General features: G+C 61.4%; 1 protein-coding gene across 1 annotated transcript in view; it reads right to left on the reverse strand.

Annotated features, from left to right (window-relative positions):
* Positions 1-12,958, reverse strand: part of LOC119969753 (potassium voltage-gated channel subfamily KQT member 2) — a 218,063-nt gene that overhangs the window by 67,693 nt on the left and 137,412 nt on the right. Inside the window, exon 6 of the mRNA XM_038803799.1 lies at positions 5,949-6,059. Within this exon, the coding sequence (XP_038659727.1) occupies positions 5,949-6,059 (111 nt within the window). The remainder of the gene's footprint in view (positions 1-5,948; positions 6,060-12,958) is intronic.

The raw sequence follows: 12,958 nt of genomic DNA on the forward strand, positions 1-12,958 counted from the left end.
CCCATCTAATGTACTCAAACTATATCTTTTCCAGTCAATATTTGGAAAGTTAAAGTCTCCCATAACAACTACCCTGTTACTTTCGCTCTTTTCCAGAATCATCTTCGCCATCCTTTCCTCTACATCCCTAGAACTATTAGGTGGCCTATAGAAAACTCCCAACAGGGTGACCTCTCCTTTCCTGTTTCTAACCTCAGCCCATACTACCTCAGAAGAAGAGTCCCCATCTAGCATCCTTTCCGCCACCGTAATACTGTCCTTGACTAGCAGCACCACACCTCCCCCTCTTTTGCCCCCTTCTCTGAGCTTACTAAAACACCTAAACCCCGGAACCTGCAACAACCATTCCTGTCCCTGCTCTATCCATGTCTCTGAAATGGCCACAACATCGAAGTCCCAGGTACCAACCCATGCTGCCAGTTCCCCTACCTTATTTCGTATACTCCTGGCATTGAAGTAGACACACTTCAAACCACCTACCTGAACACTGGCACCCTCCTGCGAAGTCAAATCTGTGCTCCTGACCTCTATACTCTCAATCTCCCGTACCCCAAAAATACAATCCAGGTTCCCATGCCCCTGCTGAATTAGTTTAAACCCCCCCAAAGAGCACTAACAAATCTCCCCCCCAGGATATTGGTGCCCCTCAGGTTCAGATGTAGACCATCCTGTCTATAGAGGTCCCACCTTCCCCAGAAAGAGCCCCAGTTATCCAGAAATCTGAATCCCTCCCGCCTGCACCATCCCTGTAGCCACGTGTTTAATTGCTCTCTCTCCCTATTCCTCATCTCACTATCACGTGGCACGGGCAACAACCCAGAGATAACAACTCTGTTTGTTCTCGCTCTGAGCTTCCATCCTAGCTCCCTAAAAGTATAGACTGGCGTTAGTGCAGAATGAGCCCGGGAAACATCACCAACCACGTCAAAAGTTTTGACATCCCTTAAATGGCAAATCTCCTTCATCATAGACTGGGGCACAATGAATGTTGACAACTGTAAAGCGTGAATGAGGTTTTGTGATATACACCCGGGGCTGTCAACTGGATGCCCAGAATTCTGATTTTGGTGAGTCAAAACCCTAATGTACTGGGAAAAGATTTAACAGGCTTGTGGCGCCTGGCACAGATCCGGGCACTCCGATTAAATCGCAGGACAGTCCAAAATCCGGATCCGCGCCGGTGCTAATCGGTTCACGATCTAACCGGCTCGCTCCCGTTGCCGGTTCCGGATCCCGCCCAGATGTGGTGAAACACCAATTGAGACCAATTAATTTTTTTTTTTAATTTAGTGTACTCAATTGAATTTTTATTTCAATTAAGGAGCAATTTAGCGTGGCCAATCCACCAAGCCTGCAAATAAGAACATAAGAACTAGGAGCAGGAGTCGGCCATCTGGCCCCTCGAGCCTGCTCCACCATTCAATGAGATCATGGCTGATTTTTTGTGGACTCAGCTCCACTTTCCCGCCCGAACACCATAACCCTTAATCCCTTTATTCTTCAAAAAACTATCTATCTTTATCTTAAAAACATTTAATGAAGGAGCCTCAACTGCTTCACTGGGCAAGGAATTCCATAGATTCACAACCCTTTGGGTGAAGAAGTTCCTCCTAAACTCAGTCCTAAATCTACTTCCCCTTATTTTGAGGCTATTCCCCCTCGTTCTGCTTTCACCCACCAGTGGAAACAACCTGCCCACATCTATCCTATCTATTCCCTTCATAGTTTTATATGTTTCTATAAGAACCCCCCTCGTCCTTCTAAATTCTGACGAATACAGTCCCAATCTACTCAACCTCTCCTCATAATCCAACCCCTCAGCTCTGGGATTAACCTAGTGAATCTCCTCTGCACACCCTCCAGTGCCAGTATGTCCTTTCTCTTTGGGTTGTGGGGGTGAAACCCATGCAGACACAGGGAGAATGTGCAAACTCCACACGGACAGTGACCCAGAACTGGGATCGAACCTGGGACCTCGGAGCAGTGAGGCAGCAGGGCTAACCCACTCTGCCACCGTGCTGCCCAATTGAGACCAATCTCCATCTCATTAACGAGATGGAAGCCCAATCTAAAATGACCTCCCAGGAACTAACCAGCTCCCCAGCGAGAGGCTGCGCGGGTACCGTTTAACACTCCTATTCAAAATCAGGAACCTAGTGCAATGGGTGCTGAAGGGATGGGAGGAGGTGAGGAGCCATTTTAATATTCGGTTGTGCAACCCAAGAGCACTGGAGCCGCCACACCAGTACCCAGGTGGGGGTGGGGGATCTCTTCAGGGGGGGTGGTCCTGGTCTGGGGTTGGGCTCTATTGGTCAGGGGTCACCCCTGAGCTGGGGGGGGTGAGGGGTTCAGCGCCTGCTGGTCCTACAGGCCATCCTCCAATATTGTGCATACCCATCGAGTAGACAGTCAGAGACTTTTTCCCCGGGTGGAACAAACCATTACAAGGGGACATAAATTTAAGGTGAATGGTGGAAGATATAGGGGGGATGTCAGAGGTAGCTTCTTTACCCAGAGAGTAGTGGGGGCATGGAATGCACTGCCTGTGGAAGTAGTTGAGTCAGAAACATTAGGGACCTTCAAGCGGCTATTGGATAGGTACATGGATTATGGTAGAATAATGGAGTGTAGATTAATTTGTTCTTAAGGGCAGCACGGTAGCATGGTGGTTAGCACAATTGCTTCACAGCTCCAGGGTCCCAGATTCAATTCCAGGTTTGGGTCACTGTCTGTGCGGAGTCTGCACATCCTCCCCGTGTGTGCGTGGGTTTCCTCCGGGTGCTCCGGTTTCCTCCCACAGTCCAAAGATGTGCAGGTTAGGTGGATTGGCCATGATAAATTGCCCTTAGTGTCCAAAATTGCCCTTAGTGTTGGGTGGGATTACTGGATTATGGGGATAGGGTGGAGGTGCTGACCTCGGGTAGGGTGCTCTTTCCAAGAGCCGGTGCAGACTCGATGGGCCGAGTGGCCTCCTTCTGCACTGTAAATTCTATGATAATCTATGATTAATCTAGGACAAAGGTTCGGCACAACATCGTGGGCCGAAGGGCCCGTTCTGTGCTGTATTTTTCTATGTTCTATGTTCATAACAAGGGCAACTACAGATGCTGCCGGTCTGCCCCACCAAACACTTCCAGGACAGAGCCCTGTTTGTGGTTGTATGGTGAAGGTCACTAACTCCCTCTGACTGTGAGCAGCCTCTAGCTTCACAGCTGAAGTCTATTGCTCATCAGGAATTGCCATTTTTAGCTTTGTGAGCACTTCACAGCTCTCTAGTGTCTGCAGGTTGTGTTTTCAGTGTGCTCCTGCTTGTGGCTGCACAGTGCCTGCAGGCCTGGTGTTTGTTTGCTGCTGCCTCCTCTGCCTCTGTGGCCTGGATTACGGCAATGAAGGGATGTAAGCAGGCCTACTACCAGTCTGAATAAGGGGAAGAGGTGCCCTTTCACGCTTCTGTTGTGCTCTATGTTAGCGTGACTTTCTGGTAACAATTGCACCTGCCTATGAGAGTCTGCTGCTGGGAGCTGCCAGAGGGGGAGGGTCCCAAATGCTGTTGTAGCTCCCTGGAATCTGTGTCTGTTTGCTGCAGCCTCTTTTGCTTCTCCAGCCTGGAGTAAGGAAGGTACTGAACAGTGCTGACAAAGGGGAGGGTGTCTGCCCGATTCAACTGAGCAGCCTGACGGAGGTATGAAGAACTTCTCTTGCATCTTGCTGGTGCCTTTGTTGTATTGACTGTTCAATATTCAATGGCAGGAATCTGTGTGTGCATCTGGCTTTCATTGTATAAATACACTGTTGTAGCTTTGTGTTTGTACCGATATTCTGTAGCGAATAGGTGCCTTTTCCTTGACGGTTAATGTGATATAATGTGATACTGTTAAGCAGTTTTATATTTTGTATTACAGTACTGTAGATTGTCTATTGGGCAGCATGGTAGCATGGTGGTTAGCATAAATGCTTCACAGCTCCAGGGTCCCAGGTTCGATTCCCGGCTGGGTCACTGTCTGTGCGGAGTCTGCACGTCCTCCCCGTGTGTGCGTGGGTTTCCTCCGGGTGCTCCGGTTTCCTCCCACAGTCCAAAGATGTGCGGGTTAGGTGGATTGGCCATGCTAAATTGCCCGTAGTGTCCAAAAAGTAAGGTTGGGGGGGGGGTTGTTGGGTTACGGATATAGGGTGGATACGTGGATTTGAGTAGGGTGATCATGGCTCGGCACAACATCGAGGGCCGAAGGGCCTGTTCTGTGCTGTACTGTTCTACGTTCTATGTTCTAAACAAAAGATTTTCAAGTGGCTGCAGGTCATGTTTGCTGGTTGCTAATGTTTCTGGCTGCAATGCCTGAAGGCCTCGTGTCTGTTTTGTTGCTGCCTCGCCTGCTCCGATGGTCCAGAATACAGAAAAGGGAGGACGTGAGCTGACCTACCACCAGTCTGAAGAGGGGGTGGGTGGTGGGGTGCTCTCTCACTACTCTGCTGTGCTGGCTTTCAGTGTGACTTTCTGGTATGATTATTCCTGCCTCTAAGGGTCTGCTGCTGGGAGCTGGGGGGTTGGGGGTTGGGGGTTGGGGGGGGGGTTGCGAAGGGGTTGCGGGGGGGGGTTGGGGGGGTTGGGGGGGGGTTGCGGGGTACCCGAACGCTGCTGCAGCTGCCTGGAGTCTGTGTGTTTGTTTGCTGCCGTCTCTTTTGCTTGTGTGTGATTCTGTGGCCTGGAGCAAAGCAGGGGATGGAGAGGAATGTGTTCCTCCCAGTGCTGGAGAAGAGGAAGGTGTGGTAGACCAATTCGACTGAGCAACTTGCTGAAGGTATTGAAGAACCTCTTTGGACCAGGCTGGTAACTTTACTGTATTGTTGTTTGATGTCTGGAAGCTGTGTGTTTGCTTGTTACTGCCTCTTTTGCTTCTGTGGCCTGGGGCAAGAAAAGGGAGGAAGTCAGGTGACCTGCTGCCGGTGCTGAAGGGTGACGGCCCAGTTCAACTGAGCGACTTGCTGAAGGTCTTGGAGACATACATTCGCTGATTGTTGGTGTCTTTATTGTACTGTTGACTGTTCAATGGTTAATGTCTGGAAGCCATGTGTTTGCTGTTATACTGTTTATTGTTTAATGTTTAATGCCTGGAGGCAGTAACTTGTCAGATGCTACCCCTTTTGCCTCTGGTGGCCCAGTAGCTGGTGCTCGGATCCCAGCGTAGGAACCTCGGGAGAAGGTGAGGTCCCTTCTCACGTCCACCAGCCTGGCCAAATCGGCATCCCCGTAGCATGGAGCAGGTCTATGTGGGGCCATGGTGGTGTGATGCCTGGGAGTGAGTTCGGAGGGAGCGTTTATGAGCAGCTCCCCGTTGTTAGCTGGGAGCTGTCGGTGTGGTCCAGGCAATCAGCCGGTGGGGCAGCCAGTTCCTCTGGGAAGCTCGTGGGGGGGATCATTTCCAGCACTCAGTGCCGGTAAATACGGGCCCCGGTCTCGCCAGCTCGGCTATTGGGAAGCACACGGGAAGTCACGCCCGTTATGACACTGAGAACTTTTCCCGTTAAATCGTGCCCTGTAATTTATTTCAATATTTTTAAGTCCTGTGAGTCACACACCCAGGTTTCCCCCGACAGTCAAATCCAATCAGAAACAATTGCATTTCAGAGTTCCTAAAATGTTACACAATCAACTCCAAAAACTTCGCTCTCACCCCCACTCGAACGAACTGATACCAGTGAGGCTGTTACATTCTCACTATCTCTCCATTCACTTCTTCTATCTTTCATTTCTATTCATTCCATTTCTTATTCCTCCCTCAAATTTGGACCCAGTGATAATGAAAGGACTCCCGAATGGCCGGACAGGTTTGGAGGGGAATGTGTGATGTCCATGTCCCTGCTGTCCTTGTCCTGAATGGAGGGGCTCAGGATTGAGGCCAGAGGCTTGGGATCCAGTTGATTTTGGGTGTGGGACCCCAGTGTATACTCACCGCCGGCAGAGCAAAGAAAGAGACCCCAATGAGAGTAAAGGTGGCAGCCAGGAGTCGCCCATTCCATGTGATTGGAAACTTGTCACCGTATCCGATGGTTGTCAGCGTGATCTGTGGAGATAAACTAATATCATAAAAAAGACAATCAAGCTGTTGAGTCAGGATCGGCACACGCTGACCAGCACCCACTGATCGGCACCCGCTGACCAGCACCCACTGACCAGCACCCACTGACCAGCAACCACTGACCGGCACCCACTGACCGGGGACCCACTGACTGGCACCCACTGACCGGGAACCACTGACCGGCACCCACTGACCGGGGACCCACTGACCAGCACCCACTGACCAGCACCCACTGACCGTCACCCACTGACCGGGGACCCACTGACCGGCACCCACTGACCGGCACCCGCTGACCAGCACCCACTGACCGGGGACCCACTGACCGGCACCCACTGACCCGGGGACCCACTGACTGGCACCCACTGACCAGCACCCACTGACCGGGGACCCACTGACCGGGGACCCACTGACCGGGGACCCACTGACCGGGGACCCACTGACCAGCACCCACTGACCGGGGACCCACTGACCGGGGACCCACTGACTGGCACCCACTGACCGGGGACCCACTGACCAGCACCCACTGACCGGGGACCCACTGACCGGGGACCCACGGACCGGCACCCACTGACCGGGGACCCACTGACCGGGGACCCACGGACCGGGAACCCACTGACCGGGGACCCACTGACCGGCACCCACTGACCAGCACCCACTGACCGGGGACCCACTGACCAGCACCCACTGACCGGGGACCCACTGACCGGGGACCCACGGACCGGGAACCCACTGACCGGGACCCACTGACCAGCACCCACTGACCGGGGACCCACTGACCGGGGACCCACTGACCGGGGACCCACTGACCGGGGACCCACTGACCGTCACCCACTGACCGGGGACCCACTGACCCGGGGACCCACTGACCGGCACCCACTGACCGGGGACCCACTGACCGGGGACCCACTGACCGGGGACCCACTGACCGGGGACCCACTGACCGGGGACCCACTGACTGGCACCCACTGACCGGCACCCACTGACCAGCACCCACTGACCGGGGACCCACTGACCGGGGACCCACTGACCGGCACCCACTGACCGGGGATCCACTGACCGGGGACCCACTGACCGGCACCCACTGACCAGCACCCACTGACCGGGGACCCACTGACCGGCACCCACTGACCGGCACTCACTGACCGGGGACCCACTGACCGGCACCCACTGACCGGGGACCCACTGACCGGGGACCCACTGACTGGGGACCCACTGACCAGCACCCACTGACCGGGGACCCACTGACCGGGAACCCACTGACCGGGGACCCACTGACCGGGGACCCACTGACCGGGGACCCACTGACCGGCGACCCACTGACCGGGGCCCCACTGACCGGGGACCCACTGACTGGCACCCACTGACCGGGGACCCACTGACCGGGGACCCACTGACCGGGGACCCACTGACCGACACCCACTGACCGGCACCCACTGACCGGGCACCCACTGACCGGGGACCCACTGACCGGCACCCACTGACCGGGGACCCACTGACCGGGACCCACTGACCGGGGACCCACTGACCAGGGACCCACTGTCCGGGGACCCACTGACCGGCACCCACTGACCGGGGACCCACTGACCGGGGACCCACTGACCGGGGACCCACTGACCGGGGACCCACTGACCGGCACCCACTGACCGGGGACCCACTGACCGGGGACCCACTGACCGGGGACCCACTGACCGGGGACCCACTGACCGGCACCCACTGACTGGGAACCCACTGACCGGGGACCCACTGACCGGGGACCCACTGACCGGGGACCCACTGACCGGGGACCCACTGACCGGGGACCCACTGACCGGCGACCCACTGACCGGGGACCCACTGACCCGGGGACCCACTGACCAGCACCCACTGACCCGGGGACCCACTGACCGGGGACCCACTGACCCGGGGACCCACTGACCGTCACCCACTGACCAGCACCCACTGACCAGCACCCACTGACCAGCACCCACTGACCGGGGACCCACTGACCGGGGACCCACTGACCGGGGACCCACTGACCGGGGACCCACTGACCGGGGACCCACTGACTGGCACCCACTGACCCGGGGACCCACTGACCGGGGACCCACTGACCCGGGGACCCACTGACCGGGGTCCCACTGACCGGCACCCACTGACCGGGGACACACTGACCGGGGACCCACTGACCGGCACCCACTGACCGGGGACCCACTGACCGGGGACCCACTGACCGGGGACCCACTGACCAGCACCCACTGACCGGGGACCCACTGACCGGGGACCCACTGACCGGGGCCCCACTGACCGGGGCCCCACTGACCGGCACCCACTGACCGGGGACCCACTGACCGGGGACCCACTGACCGGGGACCCACTGACTGGCACCCACTGACCGGCACCCACTGACCGGGGACCCACTGACCGGGGACCCACTGACCGGGGACCCACTGACCGGGGACCCACTGACTGGCACCCACTGACCGGGGACCCACTGACCGGGGACCCACTGACCCGGGGACCCACTGACCGGGGACCCACTGACCGGGGACCCACTGACCGGCACCCACTGACCGGGGACCCACTGACCGGGGACCCACTGACCGGCACCCACTGACCGGGGACCCACTGACCGACACCCACTGACCGGGGACCCACTGACTGGCACCCACTGACCCGGGGACCCACTGACCGGGGACCCACTGACCCGGGACCCACTGACCGGGGACCCACTGACCGGGGACCCACTGACCCGGGGACCCACTGACCGGGGCCCCACTGACCGGCACCCACTGACCCGGGGACCCACTGACCGGGGACCCACTGACCCGGGACCCACTGACCGGGGACCCACTGACCGGGGACCCACTGACCCGGGGACCCACTGACCGGGGCCCCACTGACCGGCACCCACTGACCGGGGACCCACTGACCGGCGACCCACTGACCCGGGGACCCACTGACCAGCACCCACTGACCGGGGACCCACTGACCGGGGACCCACTGACCGGGGACCCACTGACCGGGGACCCACTGACCGGGGACCCACTGACCAGGGACCCACTGACCGGGGACCCACTGACCGGGGACCCACTGACCGGGGACCCACTGACCCGGGGACCCACTGACCGGGGACCCACTGACCGGGGACCCACTGACCAGCACCCACTGACCGGGGACCCACTGACCGGGGACCCACTGACCGGGGACCCACTGACCGGGGTCCCACTGACCGGCACCCCACTGACCGGGGACCCACTGACCGGCACCCACTGACCGGCACCCACTGACCCGGGGACCCACTGACCGGGGACCCACTGACCGGCACCCACTGACCGGGGACCCACTAACCCGGGGACCCACTGACCCGGGGACCCACTGACCCGGGGACCCACTGACCGGGGACCCACTGACCAGCACCCACTGACCGGGGACCCACTGACCGGGGACCCACTGACCCGGGGACCCACTGACCGGCACCCACTGACCAGCACCCACTGACCGGGGACCCACTGACCAGCACCCACTGACCCGTGGACCCACTGACCGGGGACCCACTGACCCGGGGACCCACTGACCGGCTCCCACTGACCGGGGACCCACTGAGCAGCACCCACTGACCCGGGGACCCACTGACCGGCACCCACTGACCGGCACCCACTGACCAGCACCCACTGACCCGGGGACCCACTGACCGGGGACCCACTGACCGGGGACCCACTGACCCGGGGACCCACTGACCGTCACCCACTGACCAGCACCCACTGACCAGCACCCACTGACCAGCACCCACTGACCAGCACCCACTGACCAGCACCCACTGACCGGCACCCACTGACCGGGGACCCACTGACCGGGGACCCACTGACCGACACCCACTGACCCGGGGACCCACTGACCGGGGACCCACTGACCGGGGACCCACTGACCGGGGACCCACTGACCGGGGACCCACTGACCGGCACCCACTGACCGGGGACCCACTGACCGGGGACCCACTGACCGGGGACCCACTGACCCGGGGACCCACTGACCGGCACCCACTGACCAGCACCCACTGACCGGGGACCCACTGACCAGCACCCACTGACCGGGGACCCACTGACCGGGGACCCACTGACCGGCACCCACTGACCAGCACCCACTGACCGGGGACCCACTGACCGGCACCCACTGACCGGGGACCCACTGACCGGGGACCCACTGACCGGGGACCCACTGACCGGGGACACACTGACCGGGGACCCACTGACCGGGGACCCACTGACCGGCACCCACTGACCGGGAACCCACTGACCGGGGGCCCACTGACCGGGGACCCACTGACCGGCACCCACTGACCGGGGACCCACTGACCAGCACCCACTGACCGGGGACCCACTGACCGGCACCGACTGACCGGGGACCCACTGACCAGCACCCACTGACCGGGGACCCACTGACCGGGCACCCACTGACCGGGCACCCACTGACCGGGGACCCACTGACCGACACCCACTGACCGGGGACCCACTGACCGGGGACCCACTGACCGACACCCACTGACCGGGGACCCACTGACCCGGGGACCCACTGACCGGGGACCCACTGACCAGCACCCACTGACCGGGGACCCACTGACCGGGGACCCACTGACCGGGGACCCACTGACCGGGGACCCACTGACCGGCACCCACTGACCAGCACCCACTGACCGGGGACCCACTGACCGGGGACCCACTGACCGGGGACCCACTGACCGGGGTCCCACTGACCGGGGACCCACTGACCGGGGACCCACTGACCGGGGACCCACTGACCGGCACCCACTGACCGGGGACCCACTGACCGGGGACCCACTGACCGGGGACCCACTGACCGGGGTCCCACTGACCGGGGACCCACTGACCGGGGACCCACTGACCGGGGACCCACTGACCGGCACCCACTGACCGGGGACCCACTGACTGGCACCCACTGACCGGGGACCCACTGACCCGGGGACCCACTGACCGGGGACCCACTGACCGGGGACCCACTGACCGGCACCCACTGACCGGGGACCCACTGACTGGCACCCACTGACCGGGGACCCACTGACCCGGGGACCCACTGACCGGGGACCCACTGACCGGGGACCCACTGACCGGGGACCCACTGACCGGGGACCCACTGACCCGGGGACCCACTGACCAGGGACCCACTGACCCGGGGACACACTGACCGGGGACCCACTGACCGGGGACCCACTGACCAGCACCCACTGACCGGGGACCCACTGACCGGGGACCCACTGACCGGGGACCCACTGACCGGGGACCCACTGACCGACACCCACTGACCGGGGACCCACTGACCGGGGACCCACTGACCGGGAACCCACTGACCGGGGACCCACTGACCGGGGACCCACTGACCGGGAACCCACTGACCGGGGGACCACTGACTGGCACCCACTGACCGGGGACCCACTGACCGGGGACCCACTGACTGGCACCCACTGACCGGGGACCCACTGACCGGGGACCCACTGACCCGGGGACCCACTGACCGGGGACCCACTGACCGGGGACCCACTGACCGGGGACCCACTGACCGGGGACCCACTGACCGGGAACCCACTGACCGGGGGCCCACTGACCGGCACCCACTGACTGGCACCCACTGACCGGGGACCCACTGACCGGGGACCCACTGACCGGGAACCCACTGACGGGGGACCCACTGACCGGGGACCCACTGACCGGGGACCCACTGACCGGGGACCCACTGACCGGCACCCACTGACCGGCACCCACTGACCGGGGACCCACTGACCGTCACCCACTGACCGTCACCCACTGACCGGCACCCACTGACCGGGGACCCACTGACCGGGGACCCACTGACCGGGGACCCACTGACCAGCACCCACTGACCGGGGACCCACTGACCGGGGACCCACTGACCGGGGACCCACTGACAGGGGACCCACTGACCGGGGACCCACTGACCGGGGACCCACTGACCGTCACCCACTGACCGGGGACCCACTGACCCGGGGACCCACTGACCGGGCACCCACTGACCGGCACCCACTGACCGGGGACCCACTGAATGGGGACCCACTGACTGGCACCCACTGACCGGCACCCACTGACCAGCACCCACTGACCGGGGACCCACTGACCGGGGACCCACTGACCAGCACCCACTGACCGGCACCCACTGACCGGGGATCCAGTGACCGGGACCCACTGACCGGCACCCACTGACCGGGGACCCACTGACCGGCGACCCACTGACCGGCACCCACTGACCGGCACCCACTGACCGGGGACCCACTGACCAGCACCCACTGACCGGGGACCCACTGACCGGGACCCACTGACCGGGGACCCACTGACTGGGGACCCACTGACCGGGGACCCGCTGACCGGGGGCCCACTGACCGGGGACCCACTGACCGGGGACCCACTGACCGGGGACCCACTGACCGGGGACCCACTGACTGGGGACCCACTGACCTGGGACCCACTGACCGGGGACCCACTGACCAGCACCCACTGACCGGGGACCCACTGACCGGGGACCCACTGACCAGGGACCCACTGTCCGGGGACCCACTGACCGGGGACCCACTGACCGGGGACCCACTGACCGGGGACCCACTGACCGGGGACCCACTGACCAGCACCCACTGACCGGGGACCCACTGACCAGCACCCACTGACCAGGGACCCACTGTCAGGGGACCCACTGACCGGGGACCCACTGACCGGGGACCCACTGACCAGCACCCACTGACCGGGGACCCACTGACCGGGGACCCACTGACCGGCACCCACTGACCCGGGGACCCACTGACCGGGGACCCACTGACCGGCACCCACTGACCGCCACCCACTGACCGGGGACCCACTGACCGGGGACCCACTGACCGGCACCCA

This window comes from Scyliorhinus canicula, chromosome 7 (assembly GCF_902713615.1).
Source record: "Scyliorhinus canicula chromosome 7, sScyCan1.1, whole genome shotgun sequence".
NCBI lineage: Eukaryota > Metazoa > Chordata > Chondrichthyes > Carcharhiniformes > Scyliorhinidae > Scyliorhinus > Scyliorhinus canicula.